General features: G+C 36.6%; 1 protein-coding gene and 1 long non-coding RNA gene across 2 annotated transcripts in view; both read right to left on the bottom strand.

The window, feature by feature from the left end:
• The window catches only part of LOC143375087 (uncharacterized), a 257,399-nt gene that overhangs the window by 94,012 nt on the left and 138,137 nt on the right, over nt 1-25,250 (bottom strand). The window lies entirely within an intron of this gene.
• LOC143374583 (phospholipase B1, membrane-associated) overlaps nt 4,569-25,250 on the bottom strand; it is a 28,652-nt gene continuing 7,970 nt past the window's right edge. Inside the window, exons 2-8 of the mRNA XM_076822860.1 lie at nt 22,697-22,806; nt 20,341-20,545; nt 18,723-18,899; nt 17,060-17,219; nt 16,071-16,230; nt 15,157-15,308; nt 4,569-4,879 (exon numbers count right to left, since the gene is read on the bottom strand). Of these exons, the coding sequence (XP_076678975.1) occupies nt 4,701-4,879; nt 15,157-15,308; nt 16,071-16,230; nt 17,060-17,219; nt 18,723-18,899; nt 20,341-20,545; nt 22,697-22,806 (1,143 nt within the window). The 3' untranslated portion in view covers nt 4,569-4,700. The remainder of the gene's footprint in view (nt 4,880-15,156; nt 15,309-16,070; nt 16,231-17,059; nt 17,220-18,722; nt 18,900-20,340; nt 20,546-22,696; nt 22,807-25,250) is intronic.

The following is a 25,250-nucleotide window of genomic DNA, read 5'->3' on the forward strand; positions in this document are numbered from 1 at the left end:
CGTGCTCGCGCGAACTTGTAAAATGGCAACAGCGCCTCACGGACGCATCCCACTGCAACCATGCACCGGCCCAGCGGAGAGCTGCCAGCGACCGCTGGACAGCAGTGATGCCGGAGCTCCGAAAATTTTAGGATGGTCTCTTTTAAATTAACGTCGCAAAGAGCTATTGGGAATTTCCCGGCCCAGGTGATTACCTGAGCCGCGCGCTCCGCTTTTATGATCGGTTTACCACTCGCACCCCATATTACTGTAATGAGGTTTGAAAATAATGTCGACTGATCTCGTACCCGTCTCAATTTCAAAAATTTTAGCTACGACATACTATACCCCTAAAAAATGACATTAACGGAAGCCGGTATAGGCGTGGCGTTGAGTAGCTAAAAAATTCAGACACAGAAATTCTAGAAAAAAATTCAAACACCGCTACAATCAAAGACACGTCCCATTAGCTACCCCTTACGTCTGATCTAGGTATGCACTGCATTAAGGATAAAATCATAAAAAAGAAAACCAAAACAATAGATTCTGAGGTCTGCAGAACTAACACATAATTGAATAAAAATTTAATTTCTCAATTTCTGAAAATAATGATACAGAAACAACTAGTCAAGCGGTCGCTGGCAGCTCTCCGAACGCCGCGCGCCGGGACGTTGCATGGTTGCAGTGGAATGCGTCCGTGAGGCGCTGTTGCCATTTTACCTGTTCGCGCGAGCGCGGGTTGCAGGATAAAACGCTGACCCTGTAGACATGGAGGTCTCATTGAAAGCTCGAAACTGTCGCCAACATGATGCGAGAGAGAGAGATGTATAGCTTCCTAGTCGACCGTAATGCGCATGCGCCGATATCGTGCGAGAGAGAAAGACATCGGGCGAGCGTCTGTGATAAACAACGATAATCATAGCAACCGCGGATCGTCGCCGGCGATACCGGTGCATGCGCATTACGGTCGATTAGGAAGCTATATAGTGCCTATCCGAGATATAGTAACTTAGGTGTGAAGTCCCTCAGCGGGGTCTTACCCGGCACCCTGCTGGGTACTGACCGCTAAACGTGCCCCCCTACTACCTCTTGCAGGACTGTATTTAGAGAAGACCAGGACAAAACCGGGGTCCTAGAGAAAATAAAACAGAAATTGAAGATACGGTTTAGCATTATTGAAAGACTACAATTAAGCTTTGCTACTCGCTACTAATAATTTTAATAACGATAAACCGTATCTTGAATTTCTGTTTTATTTTCTGTTAGGGCCCCGGTTTTGTCCTGGTCTTCTCTAAATATGATCCTGCAAGAGGTAGTAGGGGGGGCACGTTTAGCGGCCAGTACCCAGCAGGGTGTCGGGTAAGACCCCGCTGAGGGACTTCACACCTAAGTCACTATTTCTCGGATAGGCACTATACTTCTCTCTCTCGCACCAGTTCGCACGATGCTTTCTCTCTCGCATGATGTTGGTCGGCAACTGGATCCACAGGAGACATAGGTCATGAGACCTCCATGTATATATACTCTAAGATCGTATCATTTTACTGTCTAGCGTGAAGAAATTCAGTTTTATCGGTACACGCGTAGGGTCACATTGTCAGTATTGGGATCTGACATCCGTCACCATGACATCTGGTGGCGAAAGTAGCAGCGCTTGTTGGGTACACATCAATCCCTGTCCGTTCGCGTGCCGTTGCATAAAATTCCGCTTCCGAATCACATCCTGCCCAATCACATATACTTTGCATAGAAAGGAACATTTTCGCAAAAAACTACATCATCGCATATACCACACATGTATCTTCTACACATATCGGCGTCATCTTGGCTAGGCCCCGCCCTCCATGTCAGATCCCAATACCTTCATTAATTTCCATGGCCCATAACAACATCTCTCAACTTGTACCTACTACTGGAAATATTTATTGCACCACCTGAATACTTAACATGTTATTACTTATATTTCACTTAATAGTAGTATTGGGAAAATATCATTACGTGATTATTGACTAGGTATGTATTCAGTAAACCTATTACATTACTTGGGTCTGTTTTGACCCAATCGGGTTCTCGTTTCTTTAACCCTGCTACGTCCGCCGGGTCTTTTTTTACCCAATTTCGCGCTGTCATTTCTTCAGTCGTACTAGGCACGGCTCCTGGGTCATTCTGGACCCAATAGTGTTCTCATTTCTTTACTAACTCTACTACGCCTCACGTTTTCATTCTTTTCAGAACCCTTCTGACTTGGAGAAAGGTATAAAGAAATTGCTGCTTTGTAAGAATTTCTGTAGAGAGGTGTAAAAAATTGCATTGACATTGTATTAAGTGTATAGCTGAACTGAAGACCGTAACAGGGTTCAAATTGTGCTGACTATGAGAAAGTGGATTTATAAGTGATGCAGTAAATAGTTTCATTAATATATATTTCACAAATTATTGGTGCCTTCCATTCACTCCTTGTGTCTGGGGATTAGAATTGAAGAGGCGTTGTAGAAAACACTGTAAGCAGGCTTGCCAACCGTACTATAATATATGTACAGTATTTTACTATATTTTTGTCTAGTGTACTATATACTACTGTTAGAAAAATATATAGTACGTAAAAATACTACCTTTCCGTTATATCTATAAAATTCTAGTTTTTAATTATTTTTTTATTCTATGGGAACCTCAACATTTTAATTTGCAAGTTTTAATAAATAGGATTTTTTCTACATATAATGAATACGAAGTGGCGGGGAGAGAGAAACAGAGCCAGTCTATCTCTCATAAAACATGAGCTCCTCATATATGTTAACTTGGACTTTCATATTTGTTAAATTAACTAATAATGCAAATAAATTAATTAATATACATTTAAAAAATAAGATGTGGTTATTTTAATGAAGTTTTATTTTGTACCATTTTTCTCTGAAAAGCACTATATTTTCTCACAGTGTACTATAATTTCTATCACATTTGGCCGCAAAGTACTATCTTTTCCCGGGAAAAGTTGACAACTCTAACTGTAAGTGCCAAATTAAGAAAAAAAATTATCAGAAAATGATCTACGTGCTAATGGTAATACTATACAGGGTGTCCCACTAAGGAGTGGACAGCGCGATATCTCTTAAAGTATTGTCGATAAAAATATAAAAAAATAGGGACTTGCATGGTTCGAGGGGGCCCATTTATTAGCGCGAACGAATTTTGTTTTCGATTATTATTTTAAAAGATACGATGGTCAAGTTCGGTTTTTCAAATGGAACTATTTTTTTTGAACACCTGAGTTGATAGTGCGTTCCAAGACAAATTCAATAAGCTTTAATGTATACACTTTATTTCCACTGGTTTTTAAGATATTGCGCTTGCAAATTTACTGATTTTCACTGCAAGAAACCCCTCTGGAATGGCAAAAACCGGGGGCGGTCTTACTGGCCCCACGGGTGGCACTGCCTGTTGAAATGGATACTTACCTACCAAAGGTCTACGCCAGAAATGGCAGGCCCAAAGGCTGGACAATTCTTTTCCGTCAGAAATGCTACTTAGGTAGGTACATCTGCGGTATCGAGAAGCGCATCGTTATTTTTATTTCGCACTTGCTTCTACGCTCGGATGGCCGGTTCTTTTGTGAGGGATGCAAGTTGGATTGGTTCTGATACAATCTGCTCCCTATGGTTGAAATTTAGTCTAGCAACTTTCACTCCTCCTAATCTAACCAATTCAACTTGCATCCCTCCCAAAAGAACCGGCCATCCGAGCGTAGAAGCAAGCGCGAAATAAAAGTAACGATGCGCTTCTTGATACCGCAGATGTACCTACCTAAGTAACATTTCTGACGGAAAAGAATTGTCCAGCCTTTGGGCCTGCCATTTCTGGCGTAGACCTTTGGCAGGTAAGTATCCATTTCAACAGGCAGTGCCACCCGTGGCGTCAGTAAGACCGCCCCCGGTTTTTGCCCTTTCAGAGGGGTTTCTTGCTGTGAAAATCAGTAAATTTGCAAGCGCAATATCTTAAAAACCAGTGGAAATAAAGTGTATACATTAAAGCTTATTGAATTTGTCTTGGAACTCACTATCAACTCAGGTCTTCAAAAAAAATAGTTCCATTTGAAAAACCGAACTTGACCATCGTATCTTTTAAAATAATAATCGAAAACAAAATTCGTTCGCGCTAATAAATGGGCCCCCTCGAACCATGCAAGTCCCTATTTTTTTTATATTTTTATCGACAATACTTTAAGAGATATCGCGCTGTCCACTCCTTAGTGGGACACCCTGTAGAATAGAATTTAATTTTTTGCACTTACAGTGTTTTCTACAAGAACTTGTCCGAATTGATTCGAGTTTGACTTGATTTCTATCGCGAAAATCTGGCCAATACGTTGGAAATAATTTCGTCGAGATAAAACAAAAATTACACCAATGTTTTATTACTCAAAACTGAAATATGTATTAGCTTCTGTCTCGCGTATTATCCCTTTGGAGTGCCCGCTAGCGGGTGTTCGGAAACGATCGATTGTTTTCGAGTACATAGGTAGTTCCAGAAACGAAAGGGATGCGGATCGCCAGGTTTCGACAGAATAACACCAGGAATGTTATTGCGTTTTGTTCGTGTCCGCCTCAGTGTGGTCACGAAGAGAATGTTTTTACGCTGTGTTTTCGTTCGCGTTCACCTCGATTTGGACGGGGAGTAACGATTGCCACGAGCGAAATTAATCGGTACCGGTGCCATCCTGTTCGTTACCTAGGCACTATTCCGTCTTGACTTCCTGTCGCTCGGAAATACCTTGAATTCACGTTCGTGAAAATATACGGCGCGTTCCTATTTGGGCATAAAACCCTTTCGAATATTTCAGGCAGCCCTTGGTCCGTCTTGTTCCCCACTGGCTCCAGCATGTTGTTCCAGAGAAGATTCGCACCTGAGAACAAGCACCATAATGCTGGTAATAAATGTTTACGAAAAATTTTATGAAAGGACGACTATGCCGAGTTTCAAGGAACATAGTTTATCTGTTTGTTGTTGGATTACTATAATTATTAAAAGGCAAAAATGATTCAACATTCAGGGAACCTGAATATAGTAAAAGATAATGATACGTCCGTAGAGCGTCTTTTTCTTTCAATATCTGGCAACGGTGATAAAACAGTCCGTTGTTAGAGAAGAGGTCACTTCTGTTCGGTATATCGTCATAGAAAGACATACTTTCCTAGCCGTTAAATAAAATTAAAATATAAAACTAAAAGGCTCATTTATTTAATAACCAATTTCCAATATTTGTTTGTTTGTTTTTATTGTTTCCTGTGTTTTAAGCAGGATGGCGTGTCAAGCTTATTTTTGCTTATATTGCCCAACGAACTATAGTCCCATGTTGAATACGAATATGCTCGAGCGAGATTGCCAAGCCGTAATCGTTTCTCAAATGCCGAAAACGATGTGGATGGGTGGTAAAGAAAATTACACTTTAATCACAATAACAACAATAGTGGACTGCATATTTGAAAAGTAGCTATGGCTGAACAATTGAAGACTGGCTCAGTCGAGCGCTCGTTTCGATCTGATCTGATCCTCGATGGAACATTCGCTCGCGCTCGGAAAGCTTCTAAAATTCTTGCAGGGGTGGAGTCTTAAAGAAAAAGGGACGAAAGAACGTAAACTATTGGTGGAGGCGTGTCGATGTCGAGGATGGTTGTGAGGCGTAGGAGAGGGAATCCTCCAAAATCGGAACTGCCCTGGACAATGTTTCTCGAAGATCTAATTTATAGTTTTACGAGAGTATCTCGGCGACAATCTAAATACATTGGTACGAGGCCACCCGAGTGGAAACCTTATCCCCTGGGAAACTCAGTTCCGTCTTAGGCCAAGACTCGAACCCCGATGATATATGGCGGGACAACAGCCTTACGCTTGATTCGACGCAAAACAGGCGTGCATCCTCAAATCTAAACATGTCAATACGCCGATGTCCCTTTCTTGGTCGATGGTTTAAAATTACTACGCTTTCCTTTCTCAACATCCCATCTTTTTTGTTCCCTCCTCTCTCCTTCGGGTTCCAGCAGCAGCAGCGCACCGGGAGAAAAGTGGTGTCTCCCATCTTTCCCCGGTACACCGCCCCGCGATGCTTAACTTCGGTGATCTAACGAGAACCGGGGTTTTCCATCACGGCTACGGCCGCTGGTCATAGTTTATCTGTTTATACACACTGCGCGCAAAGCTTTTGTATAGGGAGGAGCAAAGGATTACATGAATAGGATTACTCTTCGAATGCGAGAACCACGTGGTAGAAATTTATAAAAATGGAAAACGGTGTAAACGACATTGTACTTTTATAATTTTACTCTTTTTGTTCTGTTTAGTCAAATCGAGTAGGGTAGATGTACCGTTTGTGGCCATTGCACTATTTTTGGTCATGTGCTTTAATTATCTCATTTTTAAATGGCTTGCAGATCATTGTTATGTGGAGAATTTCACATCATAAATATTTTGTTTAGTATACCGTCAGAAATATAAGGTTACATTTATTGCTTACACGGAAAAATATTATTTTTTTTAAGAAGTGGCCAAAACTGGTACAATACCTTAAAGTGGCCACAAATGGTGCATCCACCCTATAGGAACTGCACAATGTCCAAAAGTTATAGGACAGCTTTTATATTTGCTCCAAATGTGAAAGAAATGGAGTAACCGTTGGGAGATATGAAGGAATGTTGTTTTATTTGATACATTTTTCGATACAGGAAGCATACAGGGTGTTTCACCTAACTTTATCACCTGGAATATTTCTGCTGTATTTAAAATTTCATAAAAATGTGTTTTACGAAAATTGTAGAGTTTTGTGGGGGGGGGGGGAGGGCGTATAGTAACAATAGTTTTATTCTGTTCGGAAGGGTTCAATGAGGTGCAACTTTTTTTTAGTGTTTTAAAGGACCTTTATGAAATGTTAAATACAACAGAACTATTTCAGGTGATAAAGTTAGGTGAAATATTCGGTATAATGCTACATAGTACTTATTAGGGTGGCTTTTATTTACTCTTGGTAAAATGTTTTTTCAAGATTTTCTTCGGGCACCCTCCAGAATAGTTCCAAATAATTAAAAAAAAATCCGTGTAAAGTTTGAGCTCGATCCGATAACGGGAAAGGGTACTCCTGGGCCCTTAAACATTTAAATGATTATTTAACAACTCGCAAAGTCGATTTTATATAATATCCTTCAAGTTATTGAGTAAATAAAAAAATATGTCAAGCAAAAGTTGTAGATCCGGACAAGGAGCATCTTTTATGTTCCTGTTATGAGAAATTGAAAAAAAAGTTTTTTTCCCTCAAATTTTGAAAATTTAAATGCTTCTACAACACTTTTTATTTTGGAATATACGAAAAAGATAAAAAAATTCTTATTTTCCATATTTGATATGTTAAAAATGTTTCCTGAAAATTTGGGACCGAAATTTGCAAAAATATCGAACATATAGACACTATGTACATATATCTTCGCAAAAATATCGAAAATATAGAGTCTATATTTTCGATATTTTTGCGAATTTCGGTTCCAAATTTTCAGAAAACATTCATGATCTATCAAACACTGAAAATAAGAATTTTTTTATCTTTTTCGCATATTTCGGTATATGCCTTCCCCCTTAAATGATTAAAAAATAGTCCTCGAAAATAAAAATTCCATTTTTTTGTTCGCCTTCATAAATAAAAAGTATACTAGAAGCATTTAAATTTTCAAAATTTGAGGAAAAAAAGTTTTTTTTCAGTTTTTCGGATTTTTTCGAAAACCGTTCGTCGCACGAGAAAAAGTAATATAACATAAAAGATGCTCCTTATCCGGATCTACAACTTTTGTTTGTCATATTTTTTTATTTACTCAATAACTTGAAGGATATTATATAAAATCGACTTCGCGAGGTGTTAAATAATCATTTAAATATTTAAGGGCCCAGGGGCACCCTTCCCCCTTATCCGATCGATCTCAAACTTTATACGTATTTTTTTTATAATTATTTGGAACTATTCTGGAGGGTGCCCCGATCAAAGTTTAAAAACCGAAAATACGAGCAACCTTAGTACTTATATATATGAAAGTGTTACCAAAAAGTAAGAAGAACATTTATATTTTTCTCTTTATCGATGAACCTTTCTGTTCATACCATGTATTATGAAACATCCTGTACATAGTGTGATTCTAATAACTGGACCGAGTTATAAATTTATTCCATATGAAGATACGAACAAATCATGCAGGAGATTTTTGGGCATTTTAATTTGCTTCACCTTCCGATGACATTATTTTTGGACTTTAAAGTGCAGTCGCATTTTTCTTTGAATGGTAATCGTATACGTTTCTCTTTCATACATGGATCTCTCGAGTCATTCTGGTATAAAAAGTACGAGCAAGGTCATCGAAAACACACCTTTCGATACAGCACATATTATTACTTCACGATGCTAGTAAACACGAGATAACGACATAAAGATTCAGCTTTAAAGACCAAACGTTAAACCCATACGTACATGGCTCAGTGCACAAATATTGTATGTCTACATTTTGTGGAATTTGACTTTGTACATGCAACAAATAATTCTTGAATGTTTCTTCATGCTGTACGGTAATCCCGGGTGAGATGGCTCGATCACGTTTATGTTCTAGAACGTTGCAATTATCAGTTTTGTTTTTAGTGGTATATTGCGCGTTGTTCACCCGCCGCATTAATCGTATTTTTTGTTTGCTTTCGACTGTGAAATCGGGTAAGTTATTTGTAATGTAAAAATTGTCTATTCTCGAAATTTTTCTACGTGTTCTTTAAATTATAATTTACTGACATTTCACGAAAAAATAATGACTTTTTCTGAATGCAGTGCGTTAATATAATGTTTAGAGGTTATATTTATGTTCCTGTGATGAGATATTGTCGTAACATTACACAGTTCGACAGCCATTAGGACTTGTAACATCCAATAGCCGTTTCTTATAGGTTTTCGTGCGTTTCATGGAAACGAATCCGCAAACTCTTTGTCGCCATCGCCCCCAGTTTTTGAGAAATTCGATTTTGAAAAAAAAAATTATTAAAGGGGAAAGGACACCCGAAATGCACCCATTTTTGAAGATATCTTTCAATTTATTTGCAAAACTAAGGGTCTAGGAGAAAATCTGACTACTCCATGCGATGCAACAGATATTTTTCCTTCGGAAAGCATCAACAGAAGTGGTAAGTCACGTTTTGTTTTCAATACAGAAGCGAAATAGTTTGGCAAAACGTGCGGCGTCGACAGTGGTAGTCAACGGCGACGCGCGATCCACTGCCGCTCAGCGTAACACAATCGCTTAACGCGCGTGACTACCACTGTCGACGCCGCACGTTTTGCCAAACTATTTCGCTTCTGTATTGAAAACAAAACGTGACTTACCACTTTTGTTGATGCTTTCCAATGGAAAAATGTCTGCTGCATCGCGTGGAATAGTCAGATTTTCTCCTTGACCCTTAGTTTTGGAAATAATTTGAGAGATGTTTGCAAACATTGGTGAATTTTGGATGTTCTTTTCCCTTTGATCGCTGTTTAAACATATTTAAATGTTCATAATGCACTAATAACTTACATTGCTTTATTTGGGAGGATTCATAGAATAATTTGACGGAAAAAGCAACCGAATAATTGTTACTGTTTCGGCACAAAAGATGTTCAAAGTTGAAAATTTGCATTTTTTTAAAAAAATTGAATTTCTCAAAAACTGAGGGTGATGTCGATAAACGGTTTGCGGATTCGTTTTCAGGGCACGAAAACCTATAAGAAACGGTTATTGAATGTTACAAGTCCGAAAAAAAGTCAAATTTTGTCGAACTGTGTTATTGAAAAAAACAAGCGAGTCTGCACTTCTTGACTCTCGGATAGATTGCCCTGATTTTTTTTTTAGATAGTTGGCCTATCATAAAATCATGCATAATAGCTAGTAAATGTTTTTGTAGAACATGCCAGCGGCATATAAACGAACATATAATCAGTGTAGGAAGTTATGGACAAACTAGGCATTATTGAATGCTGTAGAAGCAGTTCAAAGTGGTAAAGTGGGTGGGTTGTGGGGATCAGTACCTACAGCTGTACATCGGCACCCGTAAAAAATGGTTTCACGAAGGATGTTAAAAATTTTTGAACTTATGTAACGAGTGTGAAAAAGTTCTGTGTAAGACAATGAAATTATTTTTCATCTTATTAACCACATAACTTGTATTTGCACAATCCGGGTGAGATGGCCTTTCGCCCAGATTGCAATTTTATTTTATTTTTTTTTAAATTATTTTTTAAATTCAATTTTATATTATTTATTTAAATGTATTTCCTTTTGCAAATATATTTTTGCCGTTTATAAAACCACTTAATTTACGGTGTACTTATTGTTTTAATAAAAGTAGGCCATCTCTCCCCGACTTACCCTATAAAAATCACATTTATATCTACTTCATGTATTTGTCAAAAATAATATTTTTGTTCATTATATGATTGCATGTAACATTACATGTTTAAACCTCATTTTCTCGAAAACGCTAAAAGTGGACACACAATAATAATTATTGTGCACTAAACCATCGATCTATTAAACTAACATTATGAAATATTTCGTAGAACATTGAATTTTACATGACCTTACTTACCATTTTTATACGCAGAATAACTCGACAATTAGTTTTTGTAATGCAAATCAAGATTCAATTGAAAAAAATGTAGCTGCACTACGTAAGTGTATCGATGCACCGATGCACTTGCGGAAAAATCATACCGCAGGAAGGTGGAGCTGATTTAATCATGCAAAAGAATTTTGTACGACGTTTTTGTGTATTCAGTTATTACGAGGAACGTTCAGAGACTTGAAAATAAAAGAACTTTGGGACTTCCGAAAGATAGTTCAAGTGATGCTGATAATGCATTTTTTGTTTAGGCATTAAAACAATCCTAGAGGGAAACAAATTAATTCAAAGTTCTACGGCATCTGATGTCCTATAATATGGTGATAAAGAATTTTCGAAATAAAGGGAGGTGAGGATAAATTTTGAAAAAATTAATGTTCGAAGAATCTTTATCGCCATATTGTAGGATATCAAAAACTATAAAACTTTGAATTAAAGAGTGACCGAAGAAATCACCTCTTTTTCCCCACGATTTGCGAACTGAATTTTATGCCAAACGATACCTTATGATCAGACATCAATCATACAACATTTTCAAGTTGAGGTGACGATTAGTTTCTGAGATATGAGAGGTGAAAGAAGTGAAAATTCGGTAACGCGTCAGCCCACACACTTCGATGTACGGACTCTTATGTCAATCCGATAATTTTAACAATTATTTATACACTCTTTCCTACTCCGACCAATTGCAACTTTTTTTCAAACCAACGAAACACGTCACCTAATAAACTAATCCTTCTAGCTTCCCCAAAAAACTCAAGTCGTTTGGGCCAGTTTTAAAGAAGTTATTCTGTTTTAAAGGGTGCCCCCAGGTGCCCCAATACTTTTATCCGGAACATGAATAGAAGTGCTACGAACAAACTCTTATTTGTAAAGAATCCAAAACTACGATTAGTTGCTTTGTGTCATCACGTGAAAAAAAAACGTCGAAATAAACAAGCATCTCAACCACCATCATGGAGTCTATGAGATCCCACCTCATCAGTTAAGCGTTAAAATCCTCCAAACGCTCGATTAAGGGGTTATACCTAGTCAGCTTCCGAAAAAGAACGCGATTTTCGGGAATTTTTTCTGGATTATCTACCGTATATTTTTTTACAACTATTCGCTTATTTTAAAAGTACATATATGCAGCAACTCTCAGTAATTTTGTTATAGAAAAACATTAAAAAATAAACGAATAACAGCCATTCTCGCGGAAGCTGTTTTGATAAAGGCGCTGTGCGGTGAGCAAGTTTTCTCTGAGCCGGATCAGTTCAAATTAAAAATTCAAAAACATTCTGTTAATATATGGTTGAATTCAGTAGATGAACGAAGATTTTTTTCAAAACGTTGGTTTTTGACAAAATGGCGGCCGTTTGACGCAAAACCACGCTTTTCCGATGTCTGAATTGTTCGTTTTTCGTTAATTAAAAATACAGTTTTTGTTAAAACAAAAAATCCTTCGTTCGTATACTAGTCTTTGGTATATATAAGAAGTCTGCAAAAGTTTAGGCCAATCGGTACAGTGGTTTCCGAAATATCTTGCTCACCGATATCAACACAGCTTCCATCAGATTGGCTGTTATTCGTTCATTTTTTAATGTTTTTCTACAACAAAATTACTGAGAGTGCTGCATATATGTACTTTCAAAATAAGCGAATAGTTGTAATAAAATATACAGTAGACATTCCACAAAAAATTCTTGAAAATCGCGTTCGTTTCCGAAAGCTGACTAGGCATAACTCCTTAAGAAGAACTACGTTCAACCTGATAATGTGCGTCGTAAAAGCGTGTCTTACTTGCTCTAAGCGGGAAGTGACGAGCTGGCATTAAACGTATTGACACAGACTAACCGTGACTTCTGATTAACTTCCCTAACGAAAAGTCTGGCTACTTGATTCTGCAACGCGTGTTAAATGATTTGCTCTTCCGTTTGGAGCAAGTGACACTAAGAAGTTGCAACAGTTACACGAAGGCGTAATACGCGTGTGGTTGTTGGTTATCTATTTTTGCACGCAACAGCAAGATACAAGCCTAGAATTCTAGAACACTGTATGCCGAAAGCTTTTAACTGACACCGAACGGTAAATCATCTTTTGGCAGTGACGCGGTTAGCAACAAGTTAATGAAGTGATATTACCCCGCCAGTTAAATTTAGATCCTATTTTAAGGAAGATTTCACGCTGACGTAAAACATCAACTGGTTCAACCGCAAATGTCGCAGCAAGTCTGCCATTTTCAATTACGAGATTATAGTGTTCATCGTGAAAAACTTGCTCCGCGAGTTAGATGTGTTAGCACATTCTGCGCATCATAAAAAAAGGTGAATAGGTAATGACAGATGGTCTAATATGTAAGTAATGAAGATTTGTGATGCGTAGAGCGACAGGAAAATAAGGGTATAAGTGGTTAAGTGTAAATGTTAATCATTAACAACGCCGCGTAAATATGGATCAATAGAGTCTAGGTTCAATTGGGTAATCGGTATTTTGTAAGGTTTTTATTTGACGTAGAGTGATGTAGGAAAGAGGTTGAATAGTTTAGGGACATATAGAGCTCAGAAAAATGGATGAAAATTATCTATATTATTGATATTCTTGCAAATAAGAATGTTTCAAAAAATTAGAGTCCCGAGTTATACGGGATGTTCGACAACAGATAGAAAATTAAACGGGAGATTCTACTGGATAAAATAAAACGAAAATCAAGAGTACAGAAATGTTGGAGGAGGCTTCGTTGTCTAGTTATTAACGTTTGAAAATTCGGGCCAGGAACGCCTGAAGAGCGGCAATTTGGTGACACAGCTGAACGCATCGCGCGGGCCAGTAGGGGCGCGTATAGTCGCCGTCAGAAAACAAAGACAAAGACGCAGCTGCCCTCGGAGAAATAGTGACAATTGTGTGGTTGCCGTTCTTCAGGAGTTTCTCACCCGAATTTTCAAATATTATTTAATAACTAAAATACGAAACCTCCACCGCAATTTCAGTACTCTGGATTTTCGGTTTATTTTACCACGCGAAATCGCCCATTTCATTTTCTGTTACCTGTTGCAGAACACCCTGTATAGTTCCCTTCAAATTAAAAATCTTACGTATGAACAACCTTTCTGTATTTTACTTGCACGATCAGCAAAAGATCTTACATAAACATTTGCATGCAAATATAGCATTGCCTTTTATCTTTTGTATGAATAAATCAACGACGAGTAGTGTAATGTAGAATGAAATAATTAAATCTAATGAATCGATGACGCATTTTGTGGAGCACTAATCATACGATTAATATTCTATCTTGAGATCCCCTTAGCCTTAGTTCATGCAACATTCATGGCATCTGACTACTGCGACATTCGGTTGCATACGTACAGGCGCATGCTTTTTCCTGGCCGACGATTCTCGCGCGCACATTTTAGGAAATTAAGAATTTTTGTGTCATTAAATAAAGAAAACGCGCTGTATTTAGCATCGCATTACGAGAAAATAGTTTCGAAATTTTCCATTCCGGAGCTAATTACTTTTTTCCTAACACGATCTTACGCACTTACGTCACACAGAAACTCTTCAGGAAAAATCTATGATCGTAATCTGATTAGTTCGATAACCCTTTTTTCTTTCGTTTGGTTCTTATACTCAATGTAGATCATGCTTCAATATACAGGGTGTCCTGTAACTAGTGGTACAACTCGAAAAACGAAAAACGAAGTGTAAAATGTGCAACGACATGTTTCTATTTTGGGTTTCGTTTCTGGAAACATTAAGAATGACATTTTTATCGAAAATTGGCAAAATTTGGCAGTGAATATAATGCAACTGTGAATAAAACGAATCTTTCTGCAAAAATAAATGAAATTTTAGATTAACTCTTTTCGAATGATGTTGAATTATTTTCGGGATAATTGATGTTGAAAATTGAGCCACTAGTTAGTTAAGTACACGTGTACTAAATTAATTTTCAAATCAAACTTCGTCGAAAATAAAAGCTCGTTCGAAAAGAAAGTTATTCTACAATTTCGATACATTTCTCTATGAGGATTTATTCTCAAGGTGCAATTATAATTATAATCAATTTTTAATTGGGTGTACGTGTACTTAGCACGTGTACTGCCCCTTGAGTTCCCCACGACTTCTGTTTTCTCCCGTTTATTCAAATTTGTAGCGTCATAATTACGTCACGTTTCACGGTTTAATGAGATACTTGTTACTCTGTATCATTCCTACTGACAGTAGGATAGTTCACAAGCTTGCAAACCTAAAGGTTCATTTACGTAAGTGTTCCGAAGAGAATATAAGATCTCGAGGCAGTGGTTAAAGTGTTAAAAAAAATTCAATTTTATTTTTTCTTTTAAACGGAGCCCCAAATCGAAAACTGTTATTTCACATTTGCGACTTGCTTTTTCACGTAGAATCACCAAGCTATAAATCGCATCACTAGTTTTATGGCACTCTGTATATTTGAATGTTACAATTCTCTTATTATTAGTGGAAATAATCGTAGCACATGACAGTAATTTATCATCTTTAATTTCTCACCCAATGCATGACCTTTTTGACTGAAGTGAAAGCAATCGTACGTGACCAAACTCGGATCAATTGGCACTGCTCTACTTGGATCTGCATTTGGAGCATTGAATGATTTAATAAACGGTTGTAGCACCACTGTGAAGTCTGGTGACTCGTCGTACCTAAAATAAAGAAGCCAGTCAGTTTTTGTTTAAATTATTATTTGATTTCGTCGAACTTTACAGTGAAAATCTTATTTGCTATGGAATGCTTGTAAAAAAATATAGTAATAAATCAGATATTTTGTGGTGAGAGAATGAAAACACGAGACTCGTCAAAGAAATGGTACGTGTGAAATGGAAGGTCTACTGAACCAAAAATCTAGTGACATGAAAAAATGTTATTCTATATTTGCGACTTATTTTTTCATGTAGAATCACCCCTTAAATTTTCTCCCACATGTAGCCGAACACCCTCCACCATACTCTGAACTGTCTAGTTGGATATTATGGAATTTAATTTAAATTTGATTATTTTTAAGAAATTTTATGAAAATATTTGAACTTGGGAATTCTGAGGGTTGTATTAGCTAAACAAAGAGGGTGGGAAACAAAGAACAATGTGGAAGATCTAGGTTGTGCATCATTTAATAGTAATACCTCGATACTAGATCGCCTACCAGACCTCGAATCTAGTCATCACTATCCTCATAAAATTCCCACCCATTTTTTTATTTTCTATTTAAGTACCGAAGATCACAATATTGCTTGGTACACCTGTACAGTTTGATTGCACCTTTTTATCGGCTTGAAATACACTGAAACTCCAGAAAATATGAAACACAAGGATTTCAACTCAGAATTTAAAAAATCGAATTTTTAAATTGATTTACCACTTTATTTTTTTTTTTTTTTAGTTAGGTAGTAGTTATTACGTGATTATACCTTCCTGAGTATATTAGAGCTTCTACAGCTTGCTGATACAGGCTTGCCATTTTTGAGGCTGTAATATCTGGTCGACTGCCTTCATGCATACAGGCACAGTAAAGTGGATGCAAAATATTACACATGGCACTCCGTGGTACTCTAATTGACACTGTCACGTCTATAAAAAGTGTAAAACAATTCAGTTATTAAGTTATGAAAAATTCAGTTATTAAGTTATAAGTTGTAATTCGTTGTAATTAATTGTTATAAATAACAATTCAGTTATGAATGTGTATAATGAAAAACTGAGTTAAATCATCCACTGGAAGGAAATTTTTAATATTCGAATTTTGAAAGATTTTCAAAAATTTGTAATAAACTTTTTAAACTTCGTTTTTAATAATCCTTTATCCCTAGTTGCCTTTGTAGGCTCGTATAAAGAGTCGACTTTGTGGTCCAATAGTTAGACGAATGTAGGTATCACAAATCACTATCTTGAAGGCTAATTCAATATTTGCATTACCAATACAGTAGTTCGAATCTTTGTAGAAAACCTAATTTATTAATTACTCCTGCATTTTTAATGGTAGGTATTTTATGTATATACCTCAAATACACAACGTCCCTTGCGAGTACTCATAATAGTGAGATTAAAGTTCGTAATACTAAAATTTATCTTCTCATACAATATGAATATGTAATGTGAATCCATCCCTTACGGTTCTAGGAATAGAAGAATACCCTATCGCTTTCAAAAATAAAAACTGTTACGAAGCTTCTAAAATATCTATATTGCATAATAATTTTGGAAGTTAATACCAAAGTAAAGTATGAAGGAAAATGTTGTATTTAATTGCCAACTGTCTACAAATATCGTGTAGCTTTTCATAAAAATTATCCTGAATCATTTCATGATGTTTGAATTCAACTGGATTCATTTACATTGAAGGTAAAATAAAAGAGTTGCTTCTGAACGCTTCCTTGGCGAAAAGCATCGTAAACATTACCTATAGCTGGCACGAGGTTGACTAACGTACGAGGTAGAGCGATTTTCAAAAAGTCCAGGGCTCTTCTCAAGTGCAGAGCGTAGCGAACTGGTGAAAATTGGGCGGGGCTGTAGCACTGGGCGGAGCAAATGTCATTGGCGCCGAAAAAGATCGTAATTAGCTGTAATACACAGAAAACTTAAATATTCTAACAATTTTGTATACTGATTTTTATATTTTATGTAAATGCAAGGGGAAGCCAGCAAGAAATATCTTCTGCTATTTATTTCATAGCACCTTATCAAGCACTATAATCAAAGAATATTATTCCGTATATTACACAGTTCGACAGCTATCTGGACCTGTAACATCCAATAGCCGTTTCTTATAGGTTTTCGTGCCCTGAAAATGAATCCGCAAACCATTTGTCGCCATCACCCTCAGTTTTTGAGAAATTGGATTTTTAAAAAAACTGCAAATTTTCAAATTTGAATATTTTTTGTGTCGAAACGGTAATACTTATTCGGGTGCTTGTTGCGTCAAATTATTCTATGAACCCTCCCGAATACAACAATATAAGTTACTATTGCATTATGGACATTTACATATGTTTAAATATCGATCAAAGGGGAAAGTATACCCGAAATGCACCCATTTTTGAAGATATCTTTCAATTTATTTCAAAAACTAAGGGTCTAGGAGAAAATCTGACTACTCTACACGATGCAGCAGACATTTTTCCATCGGAAAGCATCAACAGAAGTGGAAAGTCACGTTTGGTTTTCAATACAGAAGCGAAATAGTTTGGCAAAACGTGCGGCGTCGACAGTGGTAGTCACGCGCGTTAAGCGATTGTGTTACGCTGAGCGGCAGTGGATCGCGCGCCGCCGTTGACCACCACTGTCGGGCGCCGCACGTTTTGCCAAACTATTTCGCTTTTGTGTTGAAAACAAAACGTGACTTACCACTTCTGTTGACGCTTTCCGAAGGAAAAATGTCTGCTGCATCGCGTGGAGCAGTCAGATTTTCTCCTAGACCCTTAGTTTTGCAAATAAATTGAAAGATATCTTCAAAAATGGGTGCATCTCGGGTGTCCTTTTCCCTCTAATCGTTGTTTAAACATATGTAAATGTTCATAATGTATTAACAATTCGACGCAACGAGCAACTGAATAAGTATTACCGTTTCGACACAAAAGATGTTCAAAGTTGAAAATTTGCGGTTTTTTTTTCAAAATCGCATTTCTCAAAAACTGAGGTTGATGGCGACAAACGGTTTGTGGATTCGTTGTCACGTTGTCAGGGCTCGAAAACTTATAAGAAACGGCTATTGAATGTTACAAGTCCGAAAAAAGTCAAATTTTGTCGAACTGTGTTATTCCTTTATTTCTCAATAAAGGGTGTTTCTGAAAAATGGTTCAACCCTGGAACTTGGAATTGAGGTTAAAAATCGCTGTTTACTGTGAAAGAATATCGACTAAACATTTTTTATCCAGTTTACTGAGAAACTCCAAATTTTGGACCACCTCTAAAAAACGTACTATATGTCGTTTTTTAAAAGTCCTTTTTTTATTGGGTTATTTGTCTAATAGATGATAGAAATCGATAAGAATCAAACTAAGGAACTTCTTTCATGACTTTCGCTCGTGAATTGTAACTTATTCATTGCAGAAAAGCTGGAGTACCTTCCACTGTCTCCTCATGTTTACTTTGGGATCATTTCTGATTCTTTGAACGAGAATTCGTGCTTGGTGTAACGCGTCTTCTGTAGCGGCGACAGGAAAGGCAATATTCAGTTTCGCTTTTGTCGAAATAAATTCTCCTGTGCCGGTTGAATACCCAGTTAAATCAGGATTGAACACCTATTATAACAATGGTAAATAATTTTGTTAATTTGATAGCTTCCGGGAAACTGTCAGAAATTTTAGAACGTAATGTACCTATATATTTCTATTCTTTTTTTTACGGTACAATACTTTGTTGCGAATGAATGTATGTTTTCTTTTATTGCGACGTGAGTTACAACTTGAAATGTTAGGATTACATATTCTCGAACAACGGCACAACTCAAAAGAGACTGTATCTACAAATATAGGGTTGATTTGATATTCTGTTGAATTTCTGGGTGATTATGCTATCTATGGTTCTTAATCTGAATACATGTAAAAATGTACCAACACGTGTAGGAACAGCATTCGCCATTCGCAGTCCCGTAAAATTAGGATCTGTCTGCGAAAAAATTTCGAGCATGCTAAATGTTTGTATGGGCCTTTATTTTGAATATCTCGTTATCTATTAGTTTTACGATAAAAATAGTTATAATAAAATTTGTAGCTTAGCAAATTCTCTACAAAAAAGGTTCTATGAATTTTTGTTGTAGGAGTAACCGTTTTCATGCATGACGACTTACAATGTTTCAACCCTCGTACACTTGACAAGGGAAGATCTCGAACCCGGAAATTCAAAAAATTATGAAACTGTGAATATGTTGGGGGTGTCATCCTGAATTCAACGGAATTTTGTTTGATGTCCAAATTCACTCTAGCAGGGTGAAATTGACCCTTGAAAAATTTCTGATTTTGTATTATTACTTGCGAACTGTAAGAGATATAAAATTTTTTTTCAGGAAATTGTTACTTCTTTTAGTTAGGACTATCATTTCGTAACTTACAGTTCGTATAATTCTTAAAGTTCGCGAGGTGTAACAGAAAATAGGAAAATAGCCGGTTTATCAGGGGTAAAATTCACCCCCTTAGAGAGAATTTAGGCACAAAAAATTGCATTGCACTCAGGAGGATATCCCCTACATATTCACAAAGTTTCATAATTTTTGGAATTTCCCGGTTCGGGATCTTCTCTTGTCAAAAGTACGAGGGTTGAAATTTTGTAAGCCGTCGTTCATGAAAATGGGTGCTCCAACGAAAAAAACTCATAGGACCTCGTTTATAGAAAATTTACTAAGCTACAAATTCTGTAATAACTATTTTTGTCGTCAAACCGATAGATAAGGGGATATTCACGCAAAACTGTTTCTTTACCCCTTTCATCCTCCGTGACATTATTAACGGCGGTTACATCGATGGGGACTTCTGTAATATTGTTTAAAACGACGAAATAAAGGCCCATACAAACATTTAGCTTGCTGTTAATTATTCCCCAGATTGGTCATATATCCGTCTAATTTCACTGCGGCGTGGTTGAACGCGAGTGACGAATATTCGTGTATGGGTACCGAATGCGTGGAATCGGTGTTAAACTCGTGGCGCTACACGATTTCGAACGGTCGTTCAATACATTTAATACCTTTAGTAAATTAGGAACGGTTAAGAACCGTCTCCAATCACCTTGACCACCTACACACCAGCTAACACCGCGTGCTTCTATAAATGTTCCTATTGCAAACTCTTCCAGCGCTCCACTTCCCGCGACCAATGAGTCGCCGAGACCACCGACGATATCTATATCGCCTGGTCTTAAGCGGTGCACGTTGTCAGGCGTCGACGGTGACCTAAAGAACACACAAAGGACCAAAGTTTCAACTTCGTGGACTCATTGCTGGGACCATTTCGCGCGAGGCACGTCACTAACTTCTGACAGTTATTATTCTAGACGTATTCACAGATACCCCATCTTATGTGTTTCGTTTGCATTATGTACCTAATGCTCTGTTCCCGCGCGTAAAAAGCGTAGCTCGCGCGGTTGCCTGTGTTTCCGTTTCAAAGGAAAATTCTCCAATTGTATATGTGCAGTAACCTAGATTAAACGAAGGTGACTTGTCATTGGAAATACAGGGTGGTTCAGAGCTCGGTAAATTTAAAATCTTGTAGAGGAACATGAAATAAATTGTTTTAAATAATTTTGAATTATTTCCACGATTAGTTATTTAAGACAGTCTAGATTTATATAGGGCATTTGGCTACACGTGGAAATAAATTTAAGGGGTGATTCTAGACACCATATTAAGACGAAAATCAAGAATAACGATATTGCGGTTGAGGCTTCCTTTGTTAGTTGTAAGCGTTTTGAAGATATGCCTGAAGCAGGCAACCTGCGTACACCGCTGCGCGCGGGGCAAGCCCGCCGAGGAGGCGAGCAGTGGTAGTCACAGCCACCGTTGCACGGGGTTACTCACCATAGAGAAGTCGCGACGAAATTTATCTACAATCGGTATGGCCGCACGATTCTGCGACACTTAATCCAAAATTAAAGGGTATCTACTTACCTACTCGCTAAAATCCATTATTTCCATTATATTCACAATTGTAGTCCACTGTTTTATTGAGATACACGCGAGCAGAAATGACACAAAATACAGAATTACACCACCCCCAAAAAAATCTAATCTCTTGCTCTAAAACGTGTCGAAAAATTAAAAAAAAACGCCTCAACCGCAATATCGTTATTTTTATTTTCGTTTTAGTATGGTGTCTATAAGAGAAAAATTTTGACCACGAATCTCTTATAAATCTTTGAGCGATGTAATTATACGTGGTGTGCAGTAGCTATATGCAAAATGAAAACCAAGTCTTATGCGATGCCCTGAACTAGATCAAATAATTTTCTATATAATTCATGTGTGTTGGATGATGCATGCGAAAAGGTATAGGGAAGTATGATTGATTATTACTACTAGAATGTGAGAGAAGAGCCATATGTAGGACAGCAAGGGAAAGGAACCGTGTATAGTCAGACGTAGTTTGCATTCTGTATGACACGATTTCTATCTCTTTATATATCTTTATATGAGCATTATTTCGAAAATTGTTTCGAGTAGAATGTATTCGATGAATAAAATATTTAAATATATACAAATTTATTGGCAGTGACATATGAGATTCTTAAACGATTCTTCGCATAAATGATCTCTGGATGTTCGAAAATTTAAGCAGCAAAAGTGTTTGTAACAGTATGAACAGAAAATATGGTATATCATTAATCAAATTGAAATTTATAATTTCAATTTTAGGTATTGAAATTTATATAATTTCAATTTTATATACTGAAATTTATATAATTTCAATTTTATATACTGAAATTTATATAATTTCAATTTTATATACTGAAATTTATATAATTTCAATTTTATGTATTGAAGTTTATATAATTTCAATTTTATGTATTGAAGTTTATATAATTTCAATTTTATGTACTGAAATTTATATAATTTCAATTGTCTGTATTGAAATTTATATAATTTCAATTGTCTGTATTGAAATTTATATAATTTCAATTTTCTGTATTGGAATTTATATAATTTCAATTTTCTGTATTGAAGTTTATATAATTTCAATTTTATATATTGAAATTTATATAATTTCAATTTTATGTATTGAAATTTATATAATTTCAATTTTCTGTTTTGAAATTTATATAATTTCAATTTTCTGTATTGAAATTTATATAATTTCAATTTTCTGTATTGAAATTTATACAATTTCAATTTTCTGTATTGAAATTTATATAATTTCAATTTTATATATTGAAATTTATATAATTTCAACTTTATATATTGAAATTTATATAATTTCAATTTTATATATTGAAATTTATAAGTTCAAGTTTATATATTGAAATTTATAAGTTCAAGTTTATAATATCAGTGTAGTGCATAACACTCTACTCTGAAAAGTGGAGATATTTAATTTTCACTTTAACGTACCTTCCAAACTTAACGTTACAGGGGAATGGAACATAATCTGGAACTTGAAGTTGACTTCTTACCCCACTGCTTAACGTAGGGTACGCTATCCCATTTTGTTCAATGTCATCCTAAAAAAGAATTACCATTTTTATACTTCCTCGATTATTCTCGTTTCTTCCTTACATTACATAATAATTTTCTTCGGTACTTCCCTTCAAATAAAATCAATTTTAATAAAATGATCAGCAAAGAGTAGAACAAATTCAAAGTAAAAATTCCCATACCGTGTCAATTCGAAAAACAAGTTCAGATTTCAGTCAAACTTTTTTTAACTCCAATATATAATTGTCCCAAAAATATAATACATTCCTCAAAGGGTAAAATATTATTACCCTTACCCTTTCTTCTCAACCACACGTAGTTTTTACCTATATTTAACGTTTACAGTTGCAAAAAAACACTTCATTCAAGAAATGCCAACTTTTGAACTTCGAGAGGCTGCTTCGCCCCTTAAAATTAAAATCAGACAAAAATAAAAAAAATCACGCGTGTCTCAGATTTTTGTCCTCAACATATTTCAAGGAGAAAAAAATCAGTGCGAGACATCTCTCCAGTGCCCCTGGCCAGTCCGCTAACTGCAGTTTATAAGACTTTTACTTTTCATCCAGCAAGAAATCAGCCGAACTTCTGCGGCAACCTATTGCGCTCCTCGAAGAGTGTGAAACTTTCAGCGCGTGGCTTTTCCCGGTGTCCGCGATGCCATGTCCGGTATACCGTTCCCCGTCGCTGCTTTGCGTCACGCGTTAAGCCTTTACCGATCGCCGAACACGAGTTTGGCACGCGATGCACGTCGCCGGGTTTTGCTTTCTTTCATTTGCATTCTACCACGCCGTGGCTTAAATACCGTCGCATATAAATAATTTGCCCGCCGACGTGGGTCGACCGTTCGATCGAGCACAGACCTACCCCAGAACCATTCTTTGGAGTCGCGAGACCGACGGAAAGACTAAGTCCTGGCCTTTCTCCAATCGCTCGGAATGCAAAACGCTCTCCCTTTCAACGACTGCTTGTCCTTCCGGCTTGACGTAACGCACGCAGCGAGATTATACTGGCGCGTCACGTACCGATGCGCTATCAATCAGCGCGGTCGAGTTTCGATCGGTGATTTGGCTCGCTCGATAGGCTGGCTCCGAAATCCGTTTTCTGTGTTTTCCTTAGGGAAGTCAGTGCGGTAGACTTCTACGCGTTCGCTAACTCGGGGTAATATGCCACCGCAGGTAATATGCCACTTCTCAATAATTTTTTAAATAACGCACAGATCCCATTTGCACTAATTCCGTTCAATTTAGTGTAACTGCTAAGACGACAATAGATTTTGGCTTTTACCTTCTTTTATTTTCGGTAAATTCTGCTAAATCAAATGATTTAGAATTTCGACCGTAAAGAATTTTTAAAAGTTAATAGTAAATGTTATCGGCGCACCGGTTCGGTCTATTTTTATATTTCGGTTAATTATCTTAATTAGGTTCAATCTGTTGTTCGAAAGGTCCTTGAGATCCCTTAAGGTTTCTTGTCCAAATTGTCTTAATATCGACGTGTAAAAACTTTCCTTTGTTAAAGAAGTAGGTGTGTATGTTTCGCCATCCATTTTAAATAAAATGATTTAGAAATTCCAGCGTAAAGAAATTTTAAAACTTAAAAGTAAATGTTATTGGCGCACCGGTTCGGTGTATTTTTATATTTTTAAATATAAATATAAATATAGATATAAATATAAATATAAATATAAATATAAATATAAATATAAATATAAATATAAATATAAATATTTATAAAAATAGACCGAACCGGTGCGCCGATAACATTTACTTTTAAGTTTTATAAATTCTGATAAGTTATAAAAGTATCGCCTTGATCTAACTTCACACTGTAACTAGAATGCAGATTATACATTTGTGTGAACAATTCTACAAAAATCCAATAGATCATGATAACGTATACTAACAAAGAAATTTTATAACCTGTCATACACGTCCCTTAAAACTATGTACTTTGTGGAGAGATTTTCAACCCTTCTTTTTATGGCCGCCTGGAGTAATATGCCACATGTTTGTCGGTATAATATGCCACTTGTGACATATCTTTATAACTCTTTCTATCTAATGCCATCGAGTTTTTTTTCGTATTAGAACCATGTCTAACAAGGGAAGATCCCGAACCCAGAAAATTCCAAAAATTCTGAAACTTTGTGAATATGTAGGCGATTTCCTCCTGATTACAGCGAAATTTTTGCTTGCTGTCCAAATTCACTCAAAGGGGATGAAATTAACCCCTGAAAAATCGGCTATTTTCCGATTTTGTGTTATAATTCGCGAACTGCAAGAGATAGAGAAAAAGTTTCAAGACAAAAGTTACTTCATTCAATTAGATCTATCATTTGGTGAACAAATTATTTTAGAGTTCATGAGTTATGACACAAAATCGGGAAATAGCCGGATTTTCAGGGGTTAATTTCACCCCCTTCGAGTGAATTTGGGCAGCAAACAAAAATGTCGCTGTAATCAGGAGGAAA

The sequence above is a fragment of the Andrena cerasifolii genome, chromosome 1 (genome assembly GCF_050908995.1).
Source record: "Andrena cerasifolii isolate SP2316 chromosome 1, iyAndCera1_principal, whole genome shotgun sequence".
Taxonomy (NCBI): domain Eukaryota; kingdom Metazoa; phylum Arthropoda; class Insecta; order Hymenoptera; family Andrenidae; genus Andrena; species Andrena cerasifolii.